The 16179-nt window shown below is 37.5% G+C and overlaps 3 protein-coding genes across 10 annotated transcripts in view; 1 reads left to right on the plus strand and 2 right to left on the minus strand.

Moving 5' to 3' along the window:
• The window catches only part of pcm1 (pericentriolar material 1), a 40808-nt gene extending 38131 nt beyond the window's left edge, over positions 1 to 2677 (plus strand). For all 8 annotated transcript variants that reach the window (XM_041225544.1, XM_041225573.1, XM_041225568.1 and 5 more), the window contains 5 exons: positions 82 to 154; positions 793 to 1049; positions 1306 to 1398; positions 1710 to 1833; positions 2333 to 2677. In XM_041225544.1, coding sequence (XP_041081478.1) covers positions 82 to 154; positions 793 to 1049; positions 1306 to 1398; positions 1710 to 1833; positions 2333 to 2358 — 573 coding nt within the window. In that variant the 3' untranslated portion in view covers positions 2359 to 2677. The remainder of the gene's footprint in view (positions 1 to 81; positions 155 to 792; positions 1050 to 1305; positions 1399 to 1709; positions 1834 to 2332) is intronic.
• A 5985-nt stretch (positions 2678 to 8662) lies between these two features.
• Positions 8663 to 11959, minus strand: LOC121328149 (general transcription factor IIE subunit 1-like). Its single transcript, XM_041272669.1, has 3 exons — positions 11577 to 11959; positions 9422 to 9645; positions 8663 to 9153 (listed from the first exon to the last, which is right to left on the minus strand). Exons 2-3 carry the CDS (start codon positions 9633 to 9635, stop codon positions 8747 to 8749), a joined length of 621 nt encoding a protein of 206 aa, XP_041128603.1. The 5' UTR covers positions 9636 to 9645; positions 11577 to 11959; the 3' UTR covers positions 8663 to 8746.
• An 862-nt stretch (positions 11960 to 12821) lies between these two features.
• On the minus strand, positions 12822 to 14042 carry LOC121328156 (general transcription factor IIE subunit 1-like). Its single transcript, XM_041272682.1, has one exon. The coding sequence runs from the start codon at positions 13775 to 13777 to the stop codon at positions 13310 to 13312; it is 468 nt and encodes a 155-aa protein (XP_041128616.1). The 5' UTR covers positions 13778 to 14042; the 3' UTR covers positions 12822 to 13309.
• Between the last annotated feature and the right edge of the window lie 2137 nt (positions 14043 to 16179).

Consider the following 16179-nt stretch of genomic DNA (forward strand, 5'->3'; position numbering starts at 1 on the left):
TGTACAGTCTGCTCATTTGATGGAGGGTGGGTTAGATTGCAAAACCTGTGTTGTGAAATGTTGGTGTTTTTGTCTTTTTAGGGTACAAATGTAAAATCTGAAAATGTGACACAGACAGATCGGTCTGAGCAGGATTCTGTTGATCGCTCAGAAGGTATGTTCAAATTATGCTTTAGAGCTAATTACAAGTTTGTTTGCTTGCTTTTGAGTTTTGTTTACTTGATATAGTCTTGTAAGGAGTTTGAGAGTTAACTGAGTTGCAGTTAGCCACAGACTCATAATAAAGGGTAGATAAACAAAATGGTCATTAGAGTGATCATTCACATAGCTATCCATGGGGAATTTTTTTTTTTTTTTTTTTTTTAAATGGGCAGTACCAGGCACTGAAATCATTGGGAAAAATGGGAGTAAGCAATTACAAAGCACTGTAAAAATGCATATTTAAAATAAATTAACCCTTTCAGGACCAAGCATTTTTTAGTGAGTTGCTCCCCCAAGACCAGGTGTTTTTTGGCTGTAGTTGACTCTCTTCCTGTAAAAATTCACTAAGTCTATTTTTTTACTGTATTTCGATTGCTGAATCGCAAAGTACTACAATGGTAAAACAAAAAAAAAACATTGCCTGCCATTACAGGATTTTTCTCCCTTACCCCAGTTTGAAAACTGCACTATTAGATTTAAATGTAACCTCTTTTTTTGCAATTGTATGACCAGCTGAGAAAGCTTGAGTGTTTTATAAAATTGCTAATCATAAGAACTGCTTAGAAATAACAATTTTTTCCCCTCTACTAGCTAAAAACATTGTAACTGCTGTTACTGAAACCATTGATGGGAACTGTAAAGATGTGAATGAAAGCGGTGCTGATGCTGCCTCTGCTGCTGCTATAAATGAAGTCACTACAGAAGAGGTGGTTTCTTCCGTACCACTTAATGAAGGAATGGTTGCAGATACTGCTCCCATGCAAACGGACACTGGATCTGCTACTGTAACTCCTGAAAGCTCTTTGGCTTGTAGCCCTTATACAGACTCTCCTGTCATGATTGACTATGTAAGTTTAGGAATTGTGCAATCCAATCTCCACCTGTTACAATATTGATTTCTTTCCTTTTTGACAGACTTGCAAAATTGTAAATGACTAATTGGTTACTAAATGCAGTATGAACCTGATCCTGGTGAACACTGCCCACACCTTTCAACTTGTAATTACTGTTGCTGACTTTGCATGTTTGTAATAAAGAAGCTTCTAATAGTTTGGGATTCAATGTATACGATAGGACAAAATTGTCGATCGCTTGCTTTTTTAGGAGGCTGGATCTGGAAACGTAAGCCAAAAGTCTGATGAGGAAGACTTTGTTAAACTGGAAGATTTGCCAGTGCAGCTTTCGGTATTGTGTGAGGTACGTATGCAGGTTAAAGTGTTCTTTCCCCAGACAAGAACATTATAAATGTATCAAAAGTAGTAATTATTAATTTACAGAAAACACTCTTTACTACTTTTTTTTTTTTTAAGCTCCGGATAACTTTTTATGGGTTTTTGGTTGGCTAATAGCAATGATGTAAGATTTTTTTCTTTTTTTCTTGGTAGGACAATGATGTATACCTTTTTATATTTTTAGTTTGCCCATCACCAGTATTGCCATTTTAGATTTTTTTTCTAAGTTAAATGTGATTTCTAAATACTATTTTTTTTTTTTTTTTTAAATACAAGGATGAACTCTTGAAAAGAATTGCAGAAGAACAAGAGATGAATAATTTAACTACAGAAATTATTAATGGTAGTGGTGATGGACCCCAAGGCCTTGCTGGAAATGCCCAAATACTGAAAGAGCCTGGTAATGCTGCATTTTACAAATGTAATTAATCGGTTGCCAACTGTTTAGGAGTTTTGCAGAATACAAACATACAGGAAGTGATGATCACATGTGCAGTTTTAACATGAAAGTGGTGTTTAATCTGCTACTTTTATGCTATCTTCAGTCAGCTTTAAATATTGCTTTTAACCATAATGAATTACTATTTGTAAGGGAATAGTAGTTCAGTTCATGCTTAATGTGTTTTTTTTTCAGGACAACCCCAGAATTGAGATTGTAATTAATTGAATTGATAATGCTTGCTGTATTTAGAATTTGTGTCAAGCCTGTTTTGCCAAGGGCTGAATGACTATTGCCTGATTTCTGTGTGCTGAGGCTGTGTAAGTGACAAGATTGTGTCTAGCACTGTCAATACCTGATGGATTTTACAGGCAGCAATGTTCTTGTTGAAAGTGATATTTAATCTGAATATGTAGTCTGATTTGTGTACTTTTTTTTTAAAATTTTTATTTCTCTTCAGAAACTATTGGAGCCCAGAGTGCATGAAGACTTCATTAATGTACACTATCAGTTTTACTGTATATGTAAGTTGGCACATATACATGTTATTCCTACACAGATCTGATTTAAAATTGTAATAACTTGTAAAATAGAATGACAGTCTGCCTTTTAGAGTAAATGTGCTGTACGAGCACTAAAAAGCCATGAAGAATTAGATATGCAAAGTACTGAATGCAATGTTTTAATGCGTCTTACAAGCTTTTTATGTTTGACTAACTTTTAGGCATGCTGTAGGGCTTTACATTTGACTTTTTTGTTTTAAAATGTTTACTATGCAGTTTAAAATAAAATATTAATTTCTTGACTGTAAACTGTTTCATTTCTGGAGATTTACAGTCCCAAACAAAAACACACAAATACCCCAATCCATCAGTTCCACCTTTGTGGACGGAAGAGTGTTCTGCGGGGTGGCTCTGTGTGTGTTCTGTTCTGAGCAGGGGTAATGGTGCCCCCAGGTGAGTCATGTGCTAGCTCAGTGGTGATAGCTCCCAGTCCTGTACAAAACAATAGTAGCAATCTGGCGCATTCATTTCAGTGTAAGGGGCTATACTAACGTAGCTGAATCCCCATTGTACTGCCAAACTCCTCCCTGTGATCAGACCTGTGCCACACTTTCACATTGTGCCCTACAGCCGATCACGATAGATTTGTTTAGCAGTCTTGCAACTACGCTGTTTCTCCAATATGACTGACTTCCAGTTCATTTCTACGATTGAGTTGTGCCATCTCTGAAAGCGTATCACCAACCTTAGCTGCCTCCTTTCCTGCATTCCCTCTCTCCTTGTCACACCATGGAACAACAGCAGATCTCTAAAAATTGCAAGCAGTGACATTTGTTTGAATTTGATATGGAAATCCTCATTTGAGGAATGAAGAGCTGCCAGAAACACAGGAGACTGAAAACAGGCTACAGAAAGTGAGGTACTGTTAGTTAGCCCTTAAACCGTGCTTACAAACTAATTCACTTAAATCAACAACAAACAAAAACTGCAGTAAAACCTTTAAACAATGTATCAAATTTTCACAATTTATTGTGTATTGCTGAGCTGTTCCATTTACAAGATGTACAGTTTGAACAAGGTTCCCTATCAAGTATGAAATATAACCATTACTGTATGGGTGTTTACATCCTAAAGACCCTGAACCTGAATAGATATCTCAAAGCTGCATGCAGTGCCTATGACTCAGTCATGATCGCCCCACCCCCCCCACCCCCCCATGGGCATACAAGGACTGCCCACACAGTATCATAGACAGAGGAGTAATTGTTGCTTTTAGATGCATATATTACTCACTATTTGTGATTTACACTAATTAATGAGAAGTATTGATGATGTAATTAGTAAACTAATACATGTACTTTTTTTGCACACAGTCTGTTTGTTACATTCCACAGCAGCCTTCTACACGTGAAGTTGGTGGCTCGTGCTCTCCTCACAGGCAGCTTAGCTCTGGTTGGAAGCTGTGCGTTGACCGAGATACCACGTCAGCTGAGATTGCTTGCAGTCTCCCACAGCATCTTGTTGTTGTCTCTGTGTCTGCTTGCAGCACCATTACAAAGGCTGTTAGGGACTAACAAGCAGGCTTCCCTCAGCCTTCGTACTTGGACTGACTGAAGTGGACAACTAATGAGTTAAAGACTCATGGACTGAATTGACCTACCAGGAATGGTCAATTTTACTGGAAAAATTTGTTTTGTTAAACGAAGACTGAAAGGGGGACACCACTTTACAAGACACCACACATGATTAACACTGCATTAACTCTGAAACAAACAGTATTCCCAAACTGAAGAATAGAAAGATTTACAGAAATTACTTGGAGAATTATGTAATTGGATGTTCTATTGAGTGATGGACTTAGTCGTAATTTTTCACCTTGTGATTACTAATTTCTGAGTACCTGACTTACTGGATGTCTTACCAGTTAAAATGACTTTTAAAAAAACAATTGCTTCTGACTTTCCCCTGTGAAATGTCTGGGTGTGTACTAATGGAAGTAATTGAGTTTGTTGTCATACGGGTTTGACTTCTTATCCTTTCTAACTGTCTTAATTGAACCCTGATATGTATATCTGCAGAAAAGTTGAGTGGTGTAATGTAATAAAGGTTGTGTGTTATATTTTATTCTCTTACAAAAAGAAAGGCTAGTTTTAATCTTCCATGAAAGGGAATGACAGCTAACAGCTAGAATATGTATTGCAAGGCGATCTATGAATTTGAAAAAGGTGCTGAATCTTATTTTCCTTAAAGAACAGATGAATGGGTGTTGATGTTTTTGTGCAATTATCCTGCTTGCATATTCATATTATATTTACTGATTTAGAATATAATTAGTTCTTACAGAATAGACATTTAACATCTTTATTATATTAATAAGGAAAAAAAAACACTGAAAATATTCTAAAGTGATTTACAAAAATATAGTAAAACAAAATATAGCTGTACCATTATAATACAACTACAGCTCTCCTTGCACTCGCACAGCTTTTTTTTTTTTTGTAAGCACCCACACAAAAAACATTCCTTAAAACAGGATATCTTTAGCAAATCATATTTTTGAAAGCGTATTTTTTCCCCTTCAGCAGAACTAATTGAACTAAACATCACATTACTCCATCATCCACCTTACTTTATTTAGTTACTAACACCATTTATTTATCCATGCACAACTTCAGCCGTGCCACATCATATGCGACTTACACCTAACTCTTAAACTTAACCCCTAAATCTGTCACTATTAAACGAATTTACTCAACACTGTTTCACACGCTCTAGCGCCCACTATTGCCAACGTTCACCGCTTGAACTGAAAGGTAATATGCAGTAATATCATGGCCTGTATTTTCCTCTTTTTATAATTTTTTTTTTTTTTTTAATTATTTTAAATTTAGTAGTTGCCAATTGATTTTTACTCTTTCTCCCAATTTGAAATGGCCAATTGTATTTAGGCTCAGCTCACCGCTACCACCCCCGCGCTGTCTTAGGAGCGGTGAAGACGTGCACACACTGTCCACTGAAGTGTGTGCCATCAGCCGTCTGCTTCTTTTCACTCAGCATGGCCACCATGCAGCCAATATGAGCTATGGCATCGGAGGACAACGCATCTCTGGACAGCTTACAGGCAAGCCCGCAGGTGCCCAGCCAGCCTGGGCGGCACTCTGCAAGCTTGGGTCAATAGCCGTGACCTCCTATTGACGGTGTCTTGTCACTGTCTAAAGGCACTCTCTTAGTGTAAACAGCCCACTTATCTGTCTCGGTGTAGTGCTGGGCAGTATCACCAGAAGGAGGATCGCCACCACAGACTTGTGCCCCCCGGGCATGTTATCCACATAAATATTTTGGAAGTGCAGGCAGTTTAACTAGCCTTGTAGCATTTGTTGCAGAAGGTTCGAGAAAGGCATGTGCTTGTTATGGAGACAACACAACAGAGTCCAGCATCGGGTCGGGTACGCACGGGGGACCCACCAAAGCTGGTCGGGTTCGGAATGTGAACTTTTTTGCAGTTTGCGGTTAGAGTAAAAAAATAAATAAATAATAAAAAAATGTGGGTCTGAATTTGAATCACCAAAAACGTTTTCTGTCTTTTCAGCGTACTCGTCTGTAACCCATTCCCAAATAATGTATTAGAAGGTAAATATACCAGTATTTCCTTCACTAAAGCAGGAAGCGATTAGGAAGGAGCTGACTAAGCGGTGTTGTTCTCACTCGTTTGATACTTTGCAAGATCTTTTTATCACGTCTGGTTGGCAATATTAAAAATGTTTGTGGACGAGGTGAAACAAAAGATAGTGCAGGATTTATATCCTATAAGTGAGTAATAGTTTGAGAGGTAAAGCAGAAGTGTGGAATTCTTTTGTAATCATAGCGAATGAAAATAATGAACATGTGACTGGATTCATTGCTTGTAACCGGTCATGTTTTTGTGAATGACAGACACAAAACTGATACATCATCTCTGCGAAAACACAGGTGTAGCTCCCTTTCAACTGGTGGCAGGAAAGGAATAGACAGGTATTTTATAACAAAGTAAATAGTCATAGAAGTGATGTTACAATGTTAAAATATATGGAAACCACAAGAGAAAGCTACCATACTGTATAGCCTATTGTGTAAGCTGAATCCATGGAGGATGGTAGAGGTATCTTTGCGTGAATGTGAGAGTCAGTTGACACAGGCAGTAGGTAAAGGACCAACACTTGCGAGTTTGGGTCGGGTTGCAGGTCTTAAAGCGGGTTTGGTCGGGTTGCGGGTAAGAAGACTGTTGCAGTGGATTGCGGATTCGGATCTGAAGCGGGTCGTAAAAAAAAATCAGACCCATGCAAGAGTCTAGCAACACTACATAAAAGGTCTATAAAAGGTCTCAGTTTGCCTATTCTCCATCATGTGGCCCATAAGCTTTTCTCTGGCCAAACGAGAACTTACTCATTGCGGGTAGTATATCTGCCTGGGGTGAAAAAAAACTTGACAGCTGACCTCATCTCAAGGAGGGTCCCAGCACCTCAAAGTGGAGGCAGTAGCCTAGTTTGGGAGAGGTTCGCGAGAGCAGAGATATTCTTTTGCCTCCCAGGAATCAACCCACTGTCCCTTCTGGCTCTCCACGATAGGAGGCGGGGACCCACTGGCAGTAGATGCCTTGGCACACCACTCCCTCCACTCATCCATATGGTAATGGTTACCTGATAGGAAACATTGGGTTATTATCATAACCCTGGTTCCATGAAATAGAAATGTAACCATTAACACACATACGGTAATAGTTACATTTCTATTTCAGGGAACCAGGGTTATTATAATAACCTAATGATTTTTTAATTCTTACAGCAGCAGATTAAACATATACACTAGCTCTCAAGGCAAATCTTAAATAATGCTAGTCAATAGACATCATTACAATATCAAATAGAATAAGGGTAGGGCTGTATTCAAATATTTGAAGTTCTCTTTGATAGCCACCATTTTCAGTAGTTATGAACCATTCTGAACATTTTTTGCTGTTCCTGGATTACCCACCATAAACATATCAACTACTCATCTCTCTTGAAACAATGACATCATCAACGTACCAATAAAACCTCTATATCTATCACCATCTACCCTACTTCATTCATGTTCTACAGATCAGCTGCCTCCTATGATGTAGTAAAATAACGTATCAAAGACTCAAACTAATCATAAAATCTTTAGTTTCTATACTGGTACAATGAAACTGCAGCCAGGTCTGCTCTGCTGATACCGCTGCCTGTTCAAAGCAAAATACATCTACTGTACAGTGTTTCCTCTGTGTCACTATCAGAGTCGAACAATAAAAAAAAACACACATGAAATATTCAAGACAATGAATTAATAAGGCATCCTTATACACTGAAGTAGATGAAGTGTAGTGTCAATACGGTTTAACTGAATTGGTTGAAACAGCAGAGCACTGTACTGCGTTTAACTTGTTCTGTGCTATAGTAAATAGAATGCTAGGACCACATGTGAATTTCTGGTTTCCAGATGATAGAGACCCAAGGCTTTGAGGTATTACCTTCATACACTGGTGTATTCAGCGATTATCTAGGCTAGGTTGGATTGTGTATTGCACAAAAAATAACCCCTTTCCATTTTTTTTTTTTTTTTTCATTTTTTTGGCAAACTTGGCAGTGACAGAACCTTGCATCTCAGAAACAATTTTAGGAAAGCAAGCATCTACTAGTTTATATTGTATTAATGGACAATGAGAATAGGTCAGCAAACTGTTAGTCTACAAAGGCATGTGTAGCAGTGATGTCAGATCAGTCAATGCAAAATCCTTTTCCCACTAGAAAGCTGACCATCAGAAATACTAAAACCTACTTTTTTTTTTTTTTCTCCAACTTAACTGGTGTAATTTTATGCAAAAAAAACCCACACACATTTACAGGAACAACTCCAACAGAAGAGATTTTTTTTGATCTTCACTTTTGAAACCTATGGTTATCTTAGTGTTGTACAGATTGAAGAAACCAGACAAGATTATTGATATTAACAGTATACAAAAAACTTAAAGTTAGTGTATGTGAAACTGAAGGACTCTATTTACTCAGTTAATTGGTTAGCACATTTTAAAATACCCTATCCATTTAGTTTTAAATGGACGCAAGGTCTAGATAAATGTAGTGAGAAATGGAAAATGCCAAAGAATGACCAAGATAGCCAGCCGAGATTTTAGTTTAGTCCTGTCCACCACAACTAGAAACCCACTGAAACCCTGCTTTCACTGGGCAACGCAGAAGAATAGTGTTACAGAGGAGGTTTTCCAGAATAAGAAAGTGCTGACTGGCTGAAAGTGAGGGGGTACTAAAAATAAATAAACACAAACACTAATCCAGGGTTGCTTTTTCACATTATATTTAGTCATACATGGCATGAAACATGAGTTTGCCAATCTGAATGTATGCCTCTCGCTCTTCCCCAGTCATAAAAGAAACCAGCTCAGGATGCTCACTGACCTCACTATACATGTGTGGCCGCCCACCGATCATTACTACAGGATCATTATCATCCTCAACCTCCTCTGCATCCTTTTGCTTTGAGGGAGTGCCTGGTAGCTTCATAAGCTGAGACTTTGCAGCCTTGGACTCTTCATCCGATTCACTGGTGTCACTACCAGAGGATTCCTTCTGATGGGCACCAGAGCTATGTGTTGTACTCTCTCTTGCAGATGATTTTTTCTCATGAATTAGAAGGGTCCTGATTACTTCATCATCAATAGGCTCCTTGCTGTTGGCATTCAGGTCACAGGTTTCAGCCACATTATCTGTCAAATAAGAACAAATAAATAATCTAGAAATATGCATCAAACCTGAGGTTCAGAGCCTTGACTATAAAAAGCATTCCATAGTGGTGAATTTAGAACAAATCTGAATTAATCTGAATTTTTCAATGTATTCAACTTTTAAGATAACATGCATTTTGACTAATCTTTCTTTTTAAAATCTAAAATATTAAAAGTAAAATTAAAACTGGAAAAAAACTGCTAAAAAGACATGTTTTTGTAAAAATGAGTAAGATTCTGGAAGCATTACCATCCCTGTTGCTTTCTGATGGCTGAACAGAGGCTCCTAGCACCGTGCTTTGTGCCATCCAGATTGGACACTCTTTGGCAGATTTATTCGCTGATTGAGCTGTATTGGAATTGGAGTCCTGGAGATCCACAACCAAGTTCTGCACATACATATTGAACGATGATGTACTCCTTGACCATCTCTCAGATCGGTCTTTCATATTTCCAGAAGACATCTGATCAACACTTGAAAAAAAATTAAAAAATAAGTGACAATAATAAGAATTTTATTTTTTAAACAAATTACAGGGAATTATTTTTATGTTAATACATTTATAGTTCAAAGCAGGGCTGACCAGCAAATGCCCTATACAACTCACTACGCTCCACAATGATTATTATTGTTCTTATTTAATGCTGGAGTTTGAAAAGAATGCTAAACAACTGTGTAGCCTTTGACAGATGTATTGTCAAAATTTGTAACACATTGTAACATTTATTTTCACACATTTATTTTTGAAAAAAAAGAAGGTATATAAATGATGGCCATTGACAAGATGTTTTTGGTTTCTTTTTAATAACTCAATCATTCATCCTTGACCATGACTTGCTAAAGTGACTATGACTGAAGCATACACACTTAATCACCTACAGTGCCATGAAAAAGTACTTGCCCCGTCTGATTTTCTGGTGCTTCTTTCATTTGGTGTGCAAGGTAATCAAACATGCAATCTTCAGGTGTGAAAATAAAAGGGATAATTAGGGTCAGCTGTTTCAATACTTTAGTTAACAATCAGGCCTGATTTGGGCCAGCCATGCCCAATATAAATCTGACTAACTTTGGCCCTTACCATCAGAGTGAAGTTGTCAGCACACAGGTTCCAGAGGCACACCATGCCACGATCAAAGGAAATTCCTGAAGACCTCTGGAAAAAAGTTGTTGATGCCTATCAGTCTGGAAATGGTTACAAAGCCATTTCCAAGGCTCTGGGGCTTCACCAAACCACAGCCATATTGTCCAAATGTAGAAAGTTTGGGACAGTAGTGAATCTTCCTAGGAGGATCTCTCCAAGAGGAAGGCGTAAAATCGTCCAGGAAGTCACAAGACCTCTAGAACAACATCCAGGGATCTGCAGGCCTCTCACCTCGGCTAAGGTCAGTGTTCATGACTCCACCATCAGAAAGACACTGTGCAAAAATGGGATTCGTGGCAGAGTAGCAAGGCGGAAACAGCTTCTCACTAAGAACACAAATGCTCGTCTCAAGTTTGCCATAAAGCACCTGGATGATCCTCAAGAGTTCTGGAACAATGTTCTATGGACAGATGAGTCAAAAGTGGAACTTTTTGGCCAACATGGGCCCTGTTATGTCTGGTGAAAACCAAACACTGCATTCCACAGTAAGAACCTCATACCAACGGTCAAGCATGGTGGTGGTAGTGTCATGATTTGAGGATGCTTTGCTGCATCAGAACCTGGACGACTTGCCATCATTGAAGGAACCATGAATTCTGCTCTGTATCAGAGAATTCTACAGGAGAATGTCAGGCCATCCGTCAGTGAGCTGAAGCACAGCTGGGTCATGCAGCAAGACAATGATCCAAAACACACAAGCAAGTCTACATCAGAATGGTTGCACAACAAGAAATTTAAAGTTTTGGAATGGCCTCGTCAAAGTCCAGACCAAAACCCCATTGCGATGTTGTGGCAGGACCTGAAACGAGAAGTTTATGCTCGAAAACCTATAAATGTCACAGAGTTGAAGCAGTTCTGCATGAAGGAGTGCGCCAAAATTCCTCCACGGTGTTGTGAGAGACTGATCAATAACTATAGGAAGCGTTTGGTTGCAGTTATTGCTGCTCAAGGTGGCATAACCAGTTATTGGGTCTAAGGGGGTGATTACTTTTTCAGACAGGAGCATTGCATAACTTTCTTTAATAAATAAATGATGGTTTCGATTTTGTGTTATTTGTTCGCTAAGGGTCCCATTTATCAAATTAAATTTTTGGTTGAAGATCCGATAACATTCAATGTCAAACATATGCAAAAATGCAGAAAATCAGACAGGGGGCAAATACTTTTTCATGGCACTAATATATATACATGCTAAAGTGGAAATAAATTCCTGGCAAATTATATTACACTGACATGTTATTTAAAAAAGGCCTTTATATGTACCTCTGCACCAACTCTGGTATTTCTGTGGGCTCTGGTTCAAGTAGCTCACATGGGAGGACCACATCTTCAGTTTCACGCAGAAGGAGATAGATGGGCTCAATCTGTTCATTGAACCTGGCAAGCAGCGTCCTGGCATCTCGTTTAGGAAGTGCAGAGGCGTCCTCCTCAACCTCAGCACTGCAGTAAGTGCAATGAAACTCCCCTGCAGGGGCAGGCAAACGGTAGTCTGAATATTTTCTCAAGCTGTATGGCACTGGATAAAGCAAAGATTTCTTCTTTGGTCTATTATCAGTTAATGCAAATTTTACTTGTTTTTTGTATTATTTATTTGCGAGTAATTTTTCATATACACTTAAATCTTACAATCTTGTTACAAAGATATTTTCCTAAATATCCTTGCTTTATTAATTGAAATGACAGTAACAAAACAGCATCTTTTTTTTTTCAATTATAGGACTTTTCAATTGTAGGGCGCCCCCCCCAAAAAAAAAAAAATAATAATTATGTCTGGGAGTGTTATCAGCATACATTCAAAACACTCTGGTTATGCTCATAACACTCTACCAGAAAAAAAAAAAAAAACATTTACATTGCTATTTGTACATTTGCATTGTGTTCCCTAGTAATACACCACATTGTAGTTGCCACCCCAAACACTACTAAACATGTGTTATATATATATATATATATATATATATATATATATATATATATATATATATATATATATATATATATATATATATTCACATTCTAAATCTCTCCAATTATAAGGCATACTACACAGTTAGATCAAATTGTCAAACCTGTTAACTTCCATCTGCACCATTGATGAATCAGACTAGTTTTTCCATTCAGTTATGGTATATATTTGTATTTTCCCCAGAAACATTTCTCAGCCAGTCCTAACTTAATTAAACCAGATAGCAATTACTGTTTACATAATGAACAAAAGTGATTATGTTTACTATCAGAAACTGTAGATATACAAACATGTCAAAAAATGGAGCAGACATATTGTATACCAAACATTGTTCTATAAAAGAAAACAATTATTGAAACGCATAACATTAACATACATTTATTCAAGTAATTTCCATTTTCAAAATGCAAACACTTATTGATTTGTATTAGTTTCCAAACAACCCGTACAAATAAATACAATGACAACAGAAATAACCAACAAGAACTATTTACACATTAAAGAAAAAGAAAGTAAGATGTGGTATCTAGCATAAGAGCCTAGTTACATGAAATACAATAGGCACGTTATTTAAGAATATAGAAAAAATGGCCAAGTTAAAACAAGAGAACTGGGCACAACTCTGCCCCTCATTGTATACAGTGACACGAACAATTTTTAACATTTCGTTTTGGGCAGGATGAACCAAGCCACAAATACCACTAAACTTACTAACAAACAACCACCACGCACCGAATAATAATAATAATAATCCAAACATACTAATAATTACAGGATTTCTGTTGGCATTTAGTAAACGTTACCTTCAGTCGTTTATAGATTTGCAAAGTTAAAAAACACCGCACACGGCGCATGTAAGTGTTAGCCTGAACTGCACCATACGTCATTAATGCATTTATGTTGTTGGAGTGTTTTGGGCGTGATTGAGAGTGTGATTAACAACAGAGTACGTTCAAAACCCCAGTGTTTTAAACGTCCTACACGGGTACTAGTTTAAGTGCATAACAGTGGCTTTTCTGCTTACTTTAGTTTATGCCACCATTGACTTACCTGAGGCTGGATCAAACAGGTGATTAACTTCTAGATCCGAGTAGAGGCTGCCGCACACTGGACATTTAAACGAGGCTCTAGTTGTTGAATCGCGCTCATCAGTTTCAATCTTTTTGCGAACCTGGTCTAGTTTATATTTTGTGACATCGACCAGCAGTTTATAATTTATATAATAGTAGTTGTGTCTTGTAGCCTTCCCATCCTCCCCCGTGTCTACTCTCATTCGACTTTTAATTATTTTATCTAATTTTAACGAGGTAAGAATGGCCCGAAGCTGCTTCTTTTCAAACTTTAGCAGTGCGAGTAGGTCATCCTCTTTCACACAGGGATACCTTATCAGGAGATCTAGCGCAAGTGAGTGCTCAATCTCATAGAACCCTCGGACGACGTATTTGGCCAACCGCTTCAGCGCTGCAGGAACTTCAGTAATTACTTTTTGGTCTCCCATATCCCCGTTGTCATGAGCTAAGAGTCATACGGATATAACTTACAACAGGTGATACACATTTAAGAAGCAATTACGATCCTGTTTTTTTTTTTTTAATTTACCCATGCTTGCTTGAGATTACTTTCTAAGACATGTCGATATGCATTTCACAACCAGCTGTTGCCAATTGGATGCAGTCGCGGTTGCACTGATTTAAATGCCATTGATTACAACGGCATGTAATGAAATTACCATATTTCTCTAAATTAAAACCAATCATGTAGGAATTTTCAACAAGACTGTATTTCTCTTAATTCATTAAGATACTAAAATGCAATCGTTTATGTTTTGTTGTGAAGAGTGAAGCCTCGGTGAATCACTGAACCCTTTAAACATTGTTCGCCAAAAGGTTCACATGATCCGAATCACATGAAGCGCTTCGTACTCTTTAGTGCCACCTAATGGCAGATCTTCACAACCCACTCTAGTCAAGGCATAACTAAAATGTACCGAACTACAGTGACATTACAACTACTCTATTAGTTTTATTAGCCTACAGAGCAGGCAATGACCCTTAACATATTTTTCATACACAGTGTGTGATTTAAATAATCAATCAATCAATCTTTTATATATATATATATATATATATATATATATATATATATATATATATATAGAGAGAGAGAGAGAGAGAGAGAGAGAGAGAGAGAGAGAGAGAGAGAGAGAGAGAGAGAGAGAGAGTGAGATAGCAGGGAGGGGGTTAAAAATCCTCCCTGCTAAAAACATATGAGAATGCACGTTTGGGTGAATGGGCTAAGGGTTTTAATTGTTTTACTGTTTAGTTATCCCCTGCACCTGGTGGCAATTGTAAATTAGAGCCAGGTGCAGGGTATTTGAGAGAGATCTGTTTTGATTTGTGTTTATTAAAAGCGCGCGTCAGCGCCAAAAAATCAATTTCCGTATCCTGGGTCTACTTTTAAAGGGGCAACGAACCGTGAGAGTTGTGACAATCTTTTCACTATATATATATATGCTGCCTTCCTCAGTGCACGCTACTCATATATATACAATCTTTCACTATATATATATATATATATATATATATAATCAATATATATATATATATATACAATCTTTCACCATATATATATAGTGTATAATATATAGACATATATATATATATATATATATATATATATATATATATATATATATATATATATATATATATATATATATATATATATATATATATATATATATATAGATATATATATATATGAGTAGCGTGCACTGAGGAAGGCAGCAGCTGGGCTGGTAGGTGACGTAATTACATAAAAGACATAAGCCCGATATACGCTGCTTGCAAAGTAGCGCTATGCTGGAGTGCAAGAGGTACCGGGTTCGCGCCCGCCCTCTGCCTGTGTGGAAAATATATTTATATATATTTTATATAACAATATATGTTTAGTTAGTCGGTATATTTCAGTGTAATAACGCTTTATTAGAATAAATTGAGAAATGCAGAATGTATTTCCATTGGAATCGCCTGAAGCCCTATTCAAACCCTGAACTATTTGAATTGCCTAAAGCTTTCTCTGTCTCTGAATCCGCCGAGTCGCCAGCATTTTCTGAGGCACTGTATCTTCTGAAATGTCGGTTCACTAAATGGTAAGGCAGAACCCTTTGGGGTTTGGTAGTAATTTTAAAGATGTTAAATTAATATGCAGTGCTTGATGCCTCGCTGTGTCTGGCTCTCATCTCGGTTATGCGCCTCGGATATAAAGCTCCTACAAGCATGCCCCCCCCCCCCAATACCCTAGTAATTCATGCAATATTTTTACAGTAAATACAGTACCGGTGTTCAAACTAAACAACTTCTCGGTCTAACTTCTGTTTCTGTCTTCCTTTTTCTACAGTATCTGAACTGAAGAAAAGCTGTGCTGGCACTTCATAACATATACATCTTATTCAGCATTTTATTTATAATTAAATATTATGCTTTTATGTGGTTATGTTTTTTAATATATTTACTTTTTTGCTGCAGCTATCTCCGGCAGACGAGACGTATTAGCTTTGCTTCAGCCCCAGTCTGGAAGCCGAACCTGGGGCGAGCCCGTTCCATCTCCTCCTTCCCCTTCTGGTACTTGATTTGCTTTTCTGTCGCTTAGAAATGAACACCTGACCGCTGTTTAGCCAGGCTATTTATAGCTTAAAAACTGCTTATTAAAATGATCCACGAGTGGGAATATTTTTTTATTTATTTATTTTTTAAATAGCATTGATTACATGGTGCTTTATGCATGGTTAATTCACGGAAAGTTACATTTGATTCACTATGTTTAATAGAAAGGGAGTTATTTTATTTTGTATTTTAGTCAGTTGTGTGTCCCGTGGCGCCCGCCACCTCCTCCCCCGTT

The sequence above is a fragment of the Polyodon spathula genome, chromosome 2 (assembly GCF_017654505.1).
Source record: "Polyodon spathula isolate WHYD16114869_AA chromosome 2, ASM1765450v1, whole genome shotgun sequence".
In the NCBI taxonomy this organism is placed as follows: domain Eukaryota; kingdom Metazoa; phylum Chordata; class Actinopteri; order Acipenseriformes; family Polyodontidae; genus Polyodon; species Polyodon spathula.

Coding starts and splice junctions, on each gene's coding strand:
- LOC121328149 (XM_041272669.1), bottom strand. CDS start 9,635: ATGTCTTCTGGAAATATGAAAGACCGATCTGAGAGATGGTCAAGGAGT. Junction 9,154..9,421: donor ATCAGAAAGCAACAGGGATG/GTAATGCTTCCA, acceptor CTTATTTGACAG/ATAATGTGGCTGAAACCTGT.
- LOC121328156 (XM_041272682.1), bottom strand. CDS start 13,777: ATGGGAGACCAAAAAGTAATTACTGAAGTTCCTGCAGCGCTGAAGCGG.